At 56.9% G+C, this 12,735-nt stretch overlaps 1 protein-coding gene across 2 annotated transcripts; it reads right to left on the reverse strand.

Moving 5' to 3' along the window:
- Positions 1-7,190: 7,190 nt before the first annotated feature.
- LOC135971388 (SH3 domain and tetratricopeptide repeat-containing protein 1-like) lies at positions 7,191-12,731 on the reverse strand. Of its 2 annotated transcripts, XM_073993976.1 has the most exons (4): positions 12,424-12,731; positions 11,562-11,718; positions 10,404-10,600; positions 7,191-7,590 (listed from the first exon to the last, which is right to left on the reverse strand). In XM_073993976.1, the coding sequence occupies exons 1-3, from the start codon at positions 12,595-12,597 to the stop codon at positions 10,497-10,499; spliced, it is 435 nt and encodes a 144-aa protein (XP_073850077.1). In that variant the 5' UTR covers positions 12,598-12,731; the 3' UTR covers positions 7,191-7,590; positions 10,404-10,496. The 2 variants fall into 2 exon arrangements, with proteins under 2 accessions (XP_073850077.1, XP_065402649.1); XM_065546577.2 differs by lacking the exons at positions 7,191-7,590; positions 10,404-10,600 and having other exon boundaries at positions 11,209-11,718.
- Positions 12,732-12,735: the final 4 nt, after the last annotated feature.

Raw genomic sequence — 12,735 nt, forward strand, 5'->3', positions numbered from 1 at the left:
CCCCTCTCCCCCCCTTTGGCTATTGGGAGCCACCTCGCAGGGGGGTGAGCCACCCCCCGCGAGGTGGGGACCAATAGCCACCCCCTCTCCCCCCCTTTGGCTATTGGGAGCCACCTCGCAGGGGGGTGAGCCACCCCCCGCGAGGTGGGGACCAATAGCCACCCCCTCTCCCCCCCTTTGGCTATTGGGAGCCACCTCGCAGGGGGGTGAGCCACCCCCCGCGAGGTGGGGACCAATAGCCACCCCCTCTCCCCCCCTTTGGCTATTGGGAGCCACCTCGCAGGGGGGTGAGCCACCCCCCGCGAGGTGGGGACCAATAGCCACCCCCTCTCCCCCCCTTTGGCTATTGGGAGCCACCTCGCAGGGGGGTGAGCCACCCCCCGCGAGGTGGGGACCAATAGCCACCCCCTCTCCCCCCCTTTGGCTATTGGGAGCCACCTCGCAGGGGGGTGAGCCACCCCCCGCGAGGTGGGGACCAATAGCCACCCCCTCTCCCCCCCTTTGGCTATTGGGAGCCACCTCGCAGGGGGGTGAGCCACCCCCCGCGAGGTGGGGACCAATAGCCACCCCCTCTCCCCCCCTTTGGCTATTGGGAGCCACCTCGCAGGGGGGTGAGCCACCCCCCGCGAGGTGGGGACCAATAGCCACCCCCTCTCCCCCCCTTTGGCTATTGGGAGCCACCTCGCAGGGGGGTGAGCCACCCCCCGCGAGGTGGGGACCAATAGCCACCCCCTCTCCCCCCCTTTGGCTATTGGGAGCCACCTCGCAGGGGGGTGAGCCACCCCCCGCGAGGTGGGGACCAATAGCCACCCCCTCTCCCCCCCTTTGGCTATTGGGAGCCACCTCGCAGGGGGGTGAGCCACCCCCCGCGAGGTGGGGACCAATAGCCACCCCCTCTCCCCCCCTTTGGCTATTGGGAGCCACCTCGCAGGGGGGTGAGCCACCCCCCGCGAGGTGGGGACCAATAGCCACCCCCTCTCCCCCCCTTTGGCTATTGGGAGCCACCTCGCAGGGGGGTGAGCCACCCCCCGCGAGGTGGGGACCAATAGCCACCCCCTCTCCCCCCCTTTGGCTATTGGGAGCCACCTCGCAGGGGGGTGAGCCACCCCCCGCGAGGTGGGGACCAATAGCCACCCCCTCTCCGCCCCTTTGGCTATTGGGAGCCACCTCGCAGGGGGGTGAGCCACCCCCCGCGAGGTGGGGACCAATAGCCACCCCCTCTCCGCCCCTTTGGCTATTGGGAGCCACCTCGCAGGGGGGTGAGCCACCCCCCGCGAGGTGGGGACCAATAGCCACCCCCTCTCCGCCCCTTTGGCTATTGGGAGCCACCTCGCAGGGGGGTGAGCCACCCCCCGCGAGGTGGGGACCAATAGCCACCCCCTCTCCGCCCCTTTGGCTATTGGGAGCCACCTCGCAGGGGGGTGAGCCACCCCCCGCGAGGTGGGGACCAATAGCCACCCCCTCTCCGCCCCTTTGGCTATTGGGAGCCACCTCGCAGGGGGGTGAGCCACCCCCCGCGAGGTGGGGACCAATAGCCACCCCCTCTCCGCCCCTTTGGCTATTGGGAGCCATGGTGGACTCACAGCCTGGTTTCTATATTTTGAGTAGTATCATCTGCCTCTCTGGAAATAATGTACTGTTTCACAGACGGGTGTACACCCTCAGTGTATTGCTCTAGGAGCAATAATATAATTAATTATTATGCATCAATGATCGATTTTAATAATTATCAGTAATACTATCAATTAATAATTTTCTATTAATTACTGATAATTGTTTGAAATAGATTATGATCTACTCCAAGAATTATTGTTTAATATTAATGTCATTTATCAATATTATTATTTCTTAATATTAATTATTAATTTTTTGCCTACATCCCTTAGTATTGATTTAAGTCACATTAGTTGTTGATATCATTATTTTATTATTAATTGTGTTAATATTATTAATTATTAATACTAATCGTTAACATTTTTCACCAGTGTTTATAGTATCTTAATTGTGATTTTAAATATCTGTGATTAATATTAATTTTTATATTTATTAATATTAATAATTAATAATCTTGTTTCTGATATCCTGCCAGGAGAGGATTATATTACTCCCAGTGTCGCAGAAATTGTAAACCCCTCTATGATGTTATTCCTAGTAGCCAGGGGGTAAAGCATGACATTATTGAAACTACCGCAGTGTGTGTACATGCCGTCGGTCAGCTTTTTCCTTCTATCCAGGGTGGGAGAGGTTTATATGACTCCCAATATCACCGTGGGCGTGGACCGCCACCGTGTTATTTTCCCTGACATCCAAATGTGGAGAGGGTGATGTTTCTTCCGATTTCGCTTGGGTTGTACACCACCCCTGTTATATGATTCCTACTATCCAGCTGGCGAGAGGATGATATCAGTCTCAATATTGCAGGAGGTGTACACTCCTTGGTGATATTGTTCCTAATATCCAGGGACGGAGAGGATGATATCACTCCCATTAAAGCAGGGGGTGTACACCTCTTCTGTGACATTGTTCCTAATAGCCAGCCAGGGAGAGGAAGATATTACCGCCAATATCGCAGGGGTGTACACCCCCTTATGATATTGTTCCTTATATCCTGGGAGAGAGACGATGATACTAGTGGCAATGTCGCAGGGGTTGTACACACCCACTGTGCTATTGTTCCGAATAACACGATATGACTCCCAATATCACAGGGGGGAGGTACCTCCTCCTGTGATATTGTTTCTTATATTCAGGGGGAGAGGATGATATGACTCCCAATATCACAGGGGTTGTACACACCTCCTGCAATATTGTTCCTAATATCCCGAAGGGGAGAGCATAATATTACTCTCAATATCTCAGGGGGTGTACACCTCCTTTGTAATATTTTTCTTCATATCCATGATAGGAGAGGATGATAAGACTCCCAGTATGGCAAGAAGTGTACAGCCGGCCGTGATATAGTTCCTTACATCCAGGTAGGGAGAGGATGTTGTTACTGCCCATATCGTACAAAGTGTAAAACCCCTTCGATATTTTGCCTACAATCCTGAGGGGAGAGGATGATATTACTCCCAAAATCGAAGAAGGTGTACACCCCCCTGGGACACTGCACCCAATATTCACGTTGGGAGACGATGACAATATGCCCAATATCGCAGGGGATGTACACCCACCCTAGGATATTGTTCCTATATCGAGTGTGGGAGAAGACGCTATTACTCCCAATAACGGAGGGGCTGTGGCTGTACACCCCTCCTGTGATATTGTTCTTTATATCCTAGGGAAAAGAGGATGATATTACACCCAATACCGCAGGGGGTGTACACCCACTCAGTGATGTTGTTCTTAATGTACTCCACCTCCCACCACCAGGGATATCGTTCCTAATATCCAGGGGAAGAGAGGATAACATTATGCCCAATATTGCTGGGGAGTATACACAACCTCTGTGATGTTGTTCCTAGGATCCAAAGGTAGAGACGATGATATTACTGGCCATATTGCAGGGGGTGTACACCCTTCTGTGATATCGTTTTTGACATTCAGTTGGGGGAGACGATCACATTAATCCCAATATCGCAGAAGGTGTACAGACCCCTGTGATGTGGTTCCTAATGTACAGGGGAAAGAGAAGAATATTATTCTCAATATCGCAGGGTGTGTAACCACCCTGTCCCCTGTATATTGTCCCTAATATGCAGAGGGGTGGAGGCTGACAGTACTCCCAATATCCCAGAAGGTGCACACACACCTGTGATATAGTTTCTAATATCCAGCGGGAAAGAGGCTGATTTTACTTTCGATATCACAGTGGGTGTACACCGCCCCCAACCCCGGGGTATCGTTCCTAATATCCAGGCGGGAAGAAGATGACATTGCTGACAATATCGAAGGGGGTGGACAACTCTTCTGTGATATGGTTCCTGATATCCAGGGGGTGAGTGGATGATGTGTACACCCCGCCTGTGATATGAATCCTAAAACCTAGAAGAAGAGAGAATGACATTGCTTCCAAAAACACACGGGGTGTACACACCCCGGTGTGATATTGTTCCTCATAACTTGTAGGGGAGAGCGTGATATTACTTCCAATATGACAGTGGCTTGACACCCAGTCTGTGATATTGGTTCTGCACACCAACTCTGTGCCCCTCTTTTCCATGCGTTCTCTCCTCACTGTTGGAACCTCGGGGGAGGCTTTATCTCTGGTTACAGATGAAGAGACGAGGGGTCTGAGAGGTTAAGCAAGTTTGTTACTGGAAAGGGGTCCCGATCCAGACTCCAAGAGAGGTTTCTTGGATCTCACAGAAGAAAGAATTCGGGGCGAGTCCATCAAGTGAAAGCAACTTTATGAGGAAAGAAAAGGAATAAAAGAATGGCTACTCTGGCCGGGCGCAGCGGCTCACTCCTGTAATCCTAGAACTTTGGGATGCCGAGGCAGGTGGATCACCTGAGGTGAGAAGTTCGAGACCAGCCTGGTCCAACATGGCAAAACCCTGTCTCCACTAAAATACAAAACATTAACGGTGTGGTGGCAGGTGCCTGTAATCCCAGCTACTAGGAAGGCTGAGGCAGGAGAATCGTTTAACCCAGGAGGCGGAGGTTGTAGTGAGCCAAGATCATGCCATTGCATTCTAGTTCGGCCAACAGAGCAAGACTCCATCTCAAAAAAAAAAAAAGAAAAAAAAAGAATGGCTGCTCCACAGGCAGAGTGGCCTCAAAAGCTGCTGGTTGCCCATTTTCATGGTTATTTCTTGATCATACGCTAAACAAGGGTTGGACGATTCATGAGTGTTCCAGGAAAGGGGTGGGCAATTCCCAGAACTGAGAGTTTCTGCCTTCCCTTCTGAGACCGTGTAGGGTAACCTCCAGATGTTGCCATGGCATCTGTAAACTGTCGTGGCGCTGGTGGGAGTGTCTTGTAGCAGTTAAGGCATTATAATTAGCACATAATGAGCTGTGAGGGCAATCAGAGGTCACTCTCGTGGCCATCTTGGGTTTGGGGCTTTGGCCAACTTCTTTATTGCAACCTGCTTTATCAGCAAGGTCTTTATGACCTGTATCTTGTGGGGACCTCCTATCTCATCCTGTGACGAAGAATGCCTAGCCTACTGGGAATGCGGCCCAGCAGGTCTCAGCCTCCTTTTACCCAGCCCCCATTCAAGATGGAGTCGCTCTGGTTCACGTGCCTCTGACAAGCTGGCCTGGGTTGAGTGTCCCCTAGTGTGTGGTTGTTGGAGCTGTTCCTAGGAGTAAGCGGGATTGTCAGTAGGAAACAGGCCTCGGTTAGCCCTGGGGCTGGCACTCTGCCCCAGTATGTCGGTCTCATTTTAGTGGTGACAAAACTGGGGCTCAGAGACATCAACTCCCTCACCCCGAACCCCCAGACTGTGCGTGGTGGGCTGGGGTTTGAATGTGGGGCTTGAAGACCCATCATCTCCTCTGGTCCCCCAGTCTCTGCTGTCCAGGAGAAACAGGATCCCAGGATCCAGGCCCCTCATGGCACCAGCCAGGGTGGGTGGAGATGGGAAGGCACAGTTCCAAAGCCCCCCGGATTCTGAGGCAGTTCGGGGGCCGAGAGCAACCCGGACCTGCGACCCCACCCCGAGAAGAATGGCTGCAGGCCCGGCCCAGCGGGCAGGAGGTCTGTGTCCTCAGTCAACGTGACGGCGCTTCCCGCTCCTCCAGCCAGGCCGTGCCGTCTTCACGTTTCCAGTCATGCGGCCTCCTCTCCAATTCCCAAGCCCAACCCACAGAGACAGCGATCTGGGGTCAACGTGAGGTTTGTCAGCAGCTCTGAGCTGCTGCTTCCCGCCAGCCCCGCGGCCCGTTCTGGAAAGCTCTGTGCTGTCCCCTGGTGGGGAGGCTCGGGGCAGGGCTCTGGTTGCAAGCATGGGGTCCCAGAACCTCCTGGCTCTGTCACCTCTGCTGGGTGGCAAACCAACCCAGGACTGAACCAGTGACACCTGTGGCGCTCCCAGAACCTCCTGGCTCTGTCACCTCTGCTCGGTGGAACACCAACCCAGGACTGAAGCAGCAGATGGGTGCCTGATTCCTTATTATCAGAGCTCCGCCCACTGGCAAGTCCCTCTCCGGGCCTCAGTTTCCCCTTCCATTAAACAAGGGGCTTGGGGGATACAAAGGAGAGGTAACAGCTTAGTGAGGATGGGAGGTTTCTTCTGGGGAGATGAATACATTTATGAAACTTGATGGCGTGAGTGGTTGCACAGGACTGTGAATGCACAAATGCCACATTATTTGCGTTGAAATAGTTCATTGCATGCGATGTGAAAGTTACCTCATTTAAAGTGTTTAAAAGAGCGGCCTGGGAGAGTGCAGTGTTTGTGAGAATCACGTGGGACACCCACAGTCTCTAACCTCGGTTTCCTTGCCGTAAACTGGCAGAGACCGTGTGAGCTGTGTTCCTTGGGCCCAGAGATTCCAAGAAGGAAAACCTGGGTTTCCAGGGACTGGGATGAGGGCCGGAGGCTGGAAGGGGAGGGGTATGTGGGGACGGCTGGGGGGCAGCCCAGATAAGGCTTTCAATACTGGGTAGCAGCATCTACACAGGCAGAGATCCCCGCATCTCACTTCCCGCAGGGCTGACCGGTGGTCAGAGGTGGGACTGGCCAGGCCCGGCCCAACCAAGCCTAGGAGCAGAGGACACTGAGTGAGGGATCCCTGGGGCCACCCTCACTGGCTTGTGGCTCTCCTGACACCACAAGAGAGGTCCAGGAGCTGACCTTGGGTCCTAATGGGGGACATCTTCCTGGCTGCAGGCTGGCAGGGTGGTGTGGTGGTCAGTGTACTGGGCTCTGCATCTCTGCCCCTACCTGCTGTGTGACGGTGGGCCAGACACCTAACCTCTCTGTGCCTCTATTTCTTCAATGGCGAACAGGGACACTAGCAGCCCCCACATCCAGGCACAGTGGCCTGAAGGTTAAAGGCAAGGGCGGCACGAGACCTACAGCAAGAGCTCTGAGCAGGGAGAGCAAGGAGCTGCCCAGAGTTCCACCACCATCTCCCCTCTGGCCGCCGAGGAAACCGAGGCTCATGATGACCTGGCCCAGGTCTGTTGGACTCACAGTTGTTCTCATCCCCAAGATCAGCGGGCTGCCACCAGGGAAGGAGATGGCCCCCAGACACAGCCCAGGAAGCACACAGGGAAGGATGCCCTGGGGACTTCGGTATGTTATTGTAAAAAAAAACCATTTATTGCTATTTGAACCCTGCTTTCATGCCTCCATTTCCCAGAAAATGAGCCACGAGAGACACCAGGAGAGGGAGGAGACCATCCTCCTTGCACAAAACCCACTCCCTCGGATGCTGTCCTCAGCGAGGGTGGCTGGGGGCCAACCAGGGGGCCCACCCGCAGAGTGGCAGAGGAGGCAGGTTGACCCTGTGGACGTTGAGCTCTGTGGCGAAGGTCCTGGCCTTCTGGTAGAAGAAGAGCGACTTCTCACGGTCCAGGAGGAAGTTGTGGGAGATGGTGGCCGGCCGCGTGTAGATCTTCAGCTGTGCCTTCTTGTTGCCCAGGTCCACGGCGGCTGCCAGTGTCAGCTGGTAGTACCTGGCTGCATCAAACGGGTCCTGAAGGGGACAGGTCATGCTCAGCAAAAGGGGGACTCGGAGCCCGTCTTCCCAGAGGCCGTTCCTGTCTCCAGGTCATTCCACATGTCCAGCCAATGCTGGCTCACCCCATGAACCCTGAAGCCTGTGACACTGCTGTGGTCTCAGCTGCAGGAGGTGGGGATGACCCTGACACCCCTGGAAGCCTTCCTGACTGCCCCTACGCCCCACTCACCCCAAGTCTCCTGCCCCAGTGCCACCCTCTCTGCAGGCAGTGGCTGCTTTCCCCATGGGCTGAGGTCAGGGCAGATCCTGCCTGCTCTGAGAGTTCCATGCAGGGCCCGTGGCTCCAAGCCACAGCAGGGGCACAGCGTTGAGTGACCCAGGCTCCCCTCTGGCCCCTGTCCATGCTGACCATTTCCAGGCCCTCCACGGGACAGGCCAGGTACAAAACCATCTCACAGGTGTTCTCTCTGGCAATGTTCCCTGAAATATTGACGGAGTGTGACTCCCCAGACATCCACTCCCATTTTCAATGCATCTTTGGCTCAAATTCACCATCCCTGGGTTGGGATGCCATCTCCCAGACCTCCTCCTTGACCCTCCCATCCCCCACCCGGCTTCTCCCCAGGCGCCTCCTCCACATGGGGTCACCCAAGGGACCTCTCTAAGACCCATGCCTAGCCTGTCCCTCTTTACCATCTCAAGATGACTCCCAGGGCCAAGGACAAAGTCCAAGATGCAGCAGTCCATTCCCCCACTGCCCCGCCCCACACACGGCGCAGGGGCGTGAGAAGGCCCCGAGTCACCGCCACTGCTCATCCAATGCCCCTCGGCCCAGCCGAACACTGGACTCTGTGCTGGGTACGTGGCTGAGCCTAATGTCCTTGCTCCCAGTCTGAGGGACCTGGGAGTGAACACTGACCACACAGGGTGGCCCGGGCTGTGGCAGAGGGAAGCCCAGGAGCCTGTGGGGGGCCCAGGAGGCCCCAGACTCAGCCGGGGGTGGAAGGCAAAGGCTTCCTGAAGGGGTGGGGGCATCCCAACTAAACAGGAAGGAGCCAGCCAATGCATATGTCTCTGCGTGTGCCTGTGCATGTGTCTGTGCATATTTGGGTGCCTGTGTGTCTGTGCGTGTTTGTGTGCCTGTGTGCATGCCTGTGTGTGTGTGCGTGTCTGTGTGTGCGTGTGCCTGTGCCCGTGTGCATTTGCGTGTGCATTTCCATGTGCCTGTAGTGTGTGCAGCAGCTAGTGAGTGGCAGGCTGAGCCAGGACACACCTAATCCTACCTATTCCAGGGCTCGCTCTCACGTGTAGACTAAAGGGGACCCCTTTTTAGAGGCAATCGGCAAAGATGCCCATTTACCCCTGCCTCTCTGCCAGCCTTCCAGGCCCCATGCAGCCCGGCTTTTTCTCCTACTCCTCTGGGCCCTGGGTCCAGAGCCTACTACACAAGGAGGAGGGTGTAGCCTTGGAAAGACAGCCGCCCTTGGGGAATTCCAAGGGGGTCTCCCTGTGGGAAGCTGGCCTGCGCTGACAGCATAGTCACAATGAGGCCCAGAGGGCTGTGCATGGGAAGGAAGACTGTGCATGGGAAGGAGGGCTGTGCATGGGAAGGAGGTGAAGGAGGCCTCTGCCCCTCAACCCCAACCATGGACTTTGGCCTCTCAGGTACTACTTGGCCCTTTCCTTCCTCCTGGGCAGGCGGAGTGGGCGGCAGGCTTGACCAAAACAGAGAAAGGCCTCTTCTGGGAGGCCCGTCCCCCTGGGTCCCAGGTGAGCCCCTGAGCGGTGAGCAGCGTCCCTCTAGGTCTGACACTTGGCACCTCCCTGTCTGGCTGGGACTTGGGAGGCCACAGGGACCACTTCTGACCACCAGGTGTCGTCAGCACTGGGCGGGGGCCTTCCCGGCAGCCCCAGGCCTGCGGTGGGGGATACGGGGCGGGGTCTTAGGGCTGCCCCAGCTCCTCATGTTGTTCTAAGGCCCCCAAGATCTCGGCCGCAGGACTGGAGTGCCCTGGCCCCTCAGCCCATAAGGAGCACTGACGCGGTGCCGGTGCGATGCTGAGGAGGGGCGGTGCCTGCTGGGCAGAGGGGTGGAGACACCCCAGGTCTGAGTCTGACAGTCCCAGCTCTCCACCCCTGCAGGGCTGGGGGCAGAGGGAGCACAGCACCTCCCCTCGAGACAGACCCGACCCAGCAAGGCCTCAGCCTGGCTGGCTGGGGCCCCGCCCCACCGCACCTGCCCTGAGCTGGGGTTTCCCTGTCTGTGAACCCAATGGTAAGACACTGGTCCCACCCCACCCTTCCTGGGTGATGTGAAAATTCAAGGTGTCTCGGAACTCCAGGAAGGAGTTGCTCAGTGCAGGCTGGCACCCTGGGCAGGCTTCCTAGACGAGGCGCCAGGATTTGGGTTGGATCTTGCAACGTTGATTCAATGCGAGGATGATGCCGTCCTCCGAAATGTCCTTCTCCCGACCCTGTTTTCTTTGTTAAATGCAACTTGACACTTGACTGTCAAGAATCAGCTTTGGTGTCATCTCCTCCAGGAGGGCCCCCCGACTGCAATCCTCCTTCTTTATCCAGAGGACACCATTGCCCACTCATGTGTCAGCCTCCCTGGCTGAGACTGAGTTCTTGAGGGTGGGGCCTGGCCAGCTTGGGAGCTGGGTTGTATCTGCTGACCTTGCCGGCTCCTCCAGCCACGTGCAGAGCTCCAGGGAGGCCACTGGGCCATTCCTAAGGAAGGCTGGAACCCAGGCCTCTGGGGTCTGGGTGGAGATCCCACTCCAAGGGGGCCGGGAACACCCCAAGCCCTGCCCCTCCCCACCCACCTTCAGGTCGTAGAAGATGATGTCACCGAGCACCAGGTACACATTCACGTAGTGGAGGGTCTCCTCGTCGAACTCCAGCGGCGAGTTGCAGAGCTACAGGGCCTTGAGGTAGAAGTGCTCCGCCAGCTTGCCATGACCCAGCTGATGGTGCAGGGCGGCCAGCCGGTGGTAGGCCATGCGCTCATTCAGCTGGTCCCCTGGGGTGGAGGCCAAAGGGGCAGGTGTGAGGATGTGGCTCCCTGGGGCAGGGAGGGCACAGGCCCCTCTGGAGCAGGCATGCAGACCCCAGGCAGCACACCTGGCTTGCCTCCAGGCACCTGCGGTCACCTGGGCAGCTCTGGCCAGTCCCTTCTGGGTTCCCAGACTCACTTTCCCATCTGCAAAGCAGAATTAATAAGGCCTGCCCCGTCTACTGTGAGGCTTTGGCAAAGTCGGACTTGGATGGCCCAGCTCTGTGCCTACACATAGCCACCTGCCTATGCTCACTGGTTTTAACCAGGGGAGCCCAAAAGCCATGCAGTCCAGGTGCTCCCAGGCACCCCGGCTCCAGGCAACCCACAGACATAACATCCGACTCCTCCTGGGTGTGTCACAATCGGAGCCCCCTACTTTGGGGAGTCAGCTGCACACCTACTGTGTACTGGGCCACAGGGCACAAGGCGCTGGGGCATGCGGCCTGCCTAGGGTTCCCTGTCTCTGGAGGGGGACAGACGACCCTGGCACAGCACCAGGGGATGCCCGGCCTTAAGGGGCAGACTGTTGGAAGGGGAATTGGGATTTTATCAGCCAGAGAGCTGGGTGGTTGATGAGGGTGGGAAGGGTACAAGAGAAAGGGAATATGCCACTCAGCCTGGCACATACAGGGACCAACGAGATGCCTGGCATGTCTGGAAGGCAGAGGGCACACTGGGCGGCCCTTGTGGTCAGCAGCGGGAACAGGCAGAGGAAACAGAGCTCAGTCAGGCAGGGAGCTCTGCACTGCGTGAGAGACCTTGGGCTGTGCCGCACAGCCGGACGGGGAAGCCAGTTGGGCAGATCTGCCTGCCTGGACAGGAGACCAGGAAAATCCAGCAGCTGTTTCAGCTCCTGCCCTGCAGTCCTGGAGGCTGGGCTCTGGCACAGTGTGGGTCCTGGCAGGGTGGGGCTCAGGGGACTTACCCAGAGTGATGCTGAGTGCTAGGGCCACGTAGGCAAACTCCAAGCGCTCCTGGGGATTTTCCAGTGTGGCCAGCAGTGCCACCAGCTTGTTGCACAGCTGTAGCTGCAGCTCCGCCTTGCGGTTGCCTGTAGTCATTGCCAGGGCCAGGACCCGGTCCTACCACACAGGCAGGTGGGGTCAGGTTTCCCGTAGCACCCACCTTGCCCAGCGCCCTCCTCAGAGCTCAAACATGTGCTTGGAGCTTCCCACACCCCAGCTACACCTGCACCTCCACACAGCTCTGTGCTCTGGGATAACACACAGTTCAGACACCCAAGTTGGGGGCTGAAGAGTCACCTGAGGCCCATCCAGCTACACCCGGCAGCCTCAGACCCGTCTCTCCCACCTGGCCACCGGGGGTCTGACTCGGGGGAGCCAGCACTCCTCTCTGCTCTAAAAACACCACATTTATCTGTGCCCAGGACTGAGCCACACCGTGAGCTCAGAGGAAGGGAGAAGCCGTCCCACTTCGGGGTGCATGCAGACCCGGGCCTCCCAGTGACATGCTGTGTGTCCTCTGACATGTCCCTGTGCCTCTCTGAGCCTCAGTTTCCTCATCTGAAAGATGGGGACAGAACTTCCCGCTCATGGTTGCTTGAGATCATCAGGTACAAGGGTAGAGCCATTGTCACATCCAGGCCCCGAGTGTTTGTCCCAGGCAGGGGCACGGTCAATATCATGCCCGGTGAGACCACTTGGAAACTAGCATGTGCATGGGTGGCCCTGCCTCCAGGTGGGAGGCCTCTGCCCTGCCACACCTGTGCCTCAGCCCTCCAGGTGCCCCCCTGAGGCCCACCCACATCAGCCCACAGGCCAGCTCACCCGGTAGAAGGACACAGCTTTCTCCCGCTCCCAGGCCCCACTGAAGAAGATGTCTCCAGCTGCCTCAAACAGCTCCGGCCCCAGGTTGGGGTCGCCTGTGTACAGGACCACATTCTGTGCCACCTGAAAGGAGACAGAAGTTCCCTCAAGACCCACACCTGGTGAGGTGGCCATGCCCACCTTTTCCAGCCTCCTTCCTCTCACACACTACAGGTACACCTGAGCATTTTTCAGACCCTGTGCATTAGGGCTGCCCCCACCACTGGCATGAGGACAATGAACTGATGCACCTGAGTGCCAGGAGATAACTGA

This window comes from Macaca fascicularis, chromosome 6 (genome assembly GCF_037993035.2).
Source record: "Macaca fascicularis isolate 582-1 chromosome 6, T2T-MFA8v1.1".
Taxonomy (NCBI): Eukaryota; Metazoa; Chordata; class Mammalia; order Primates; family Cercopithecidae; genus Macaca; species Macaca fascicularis.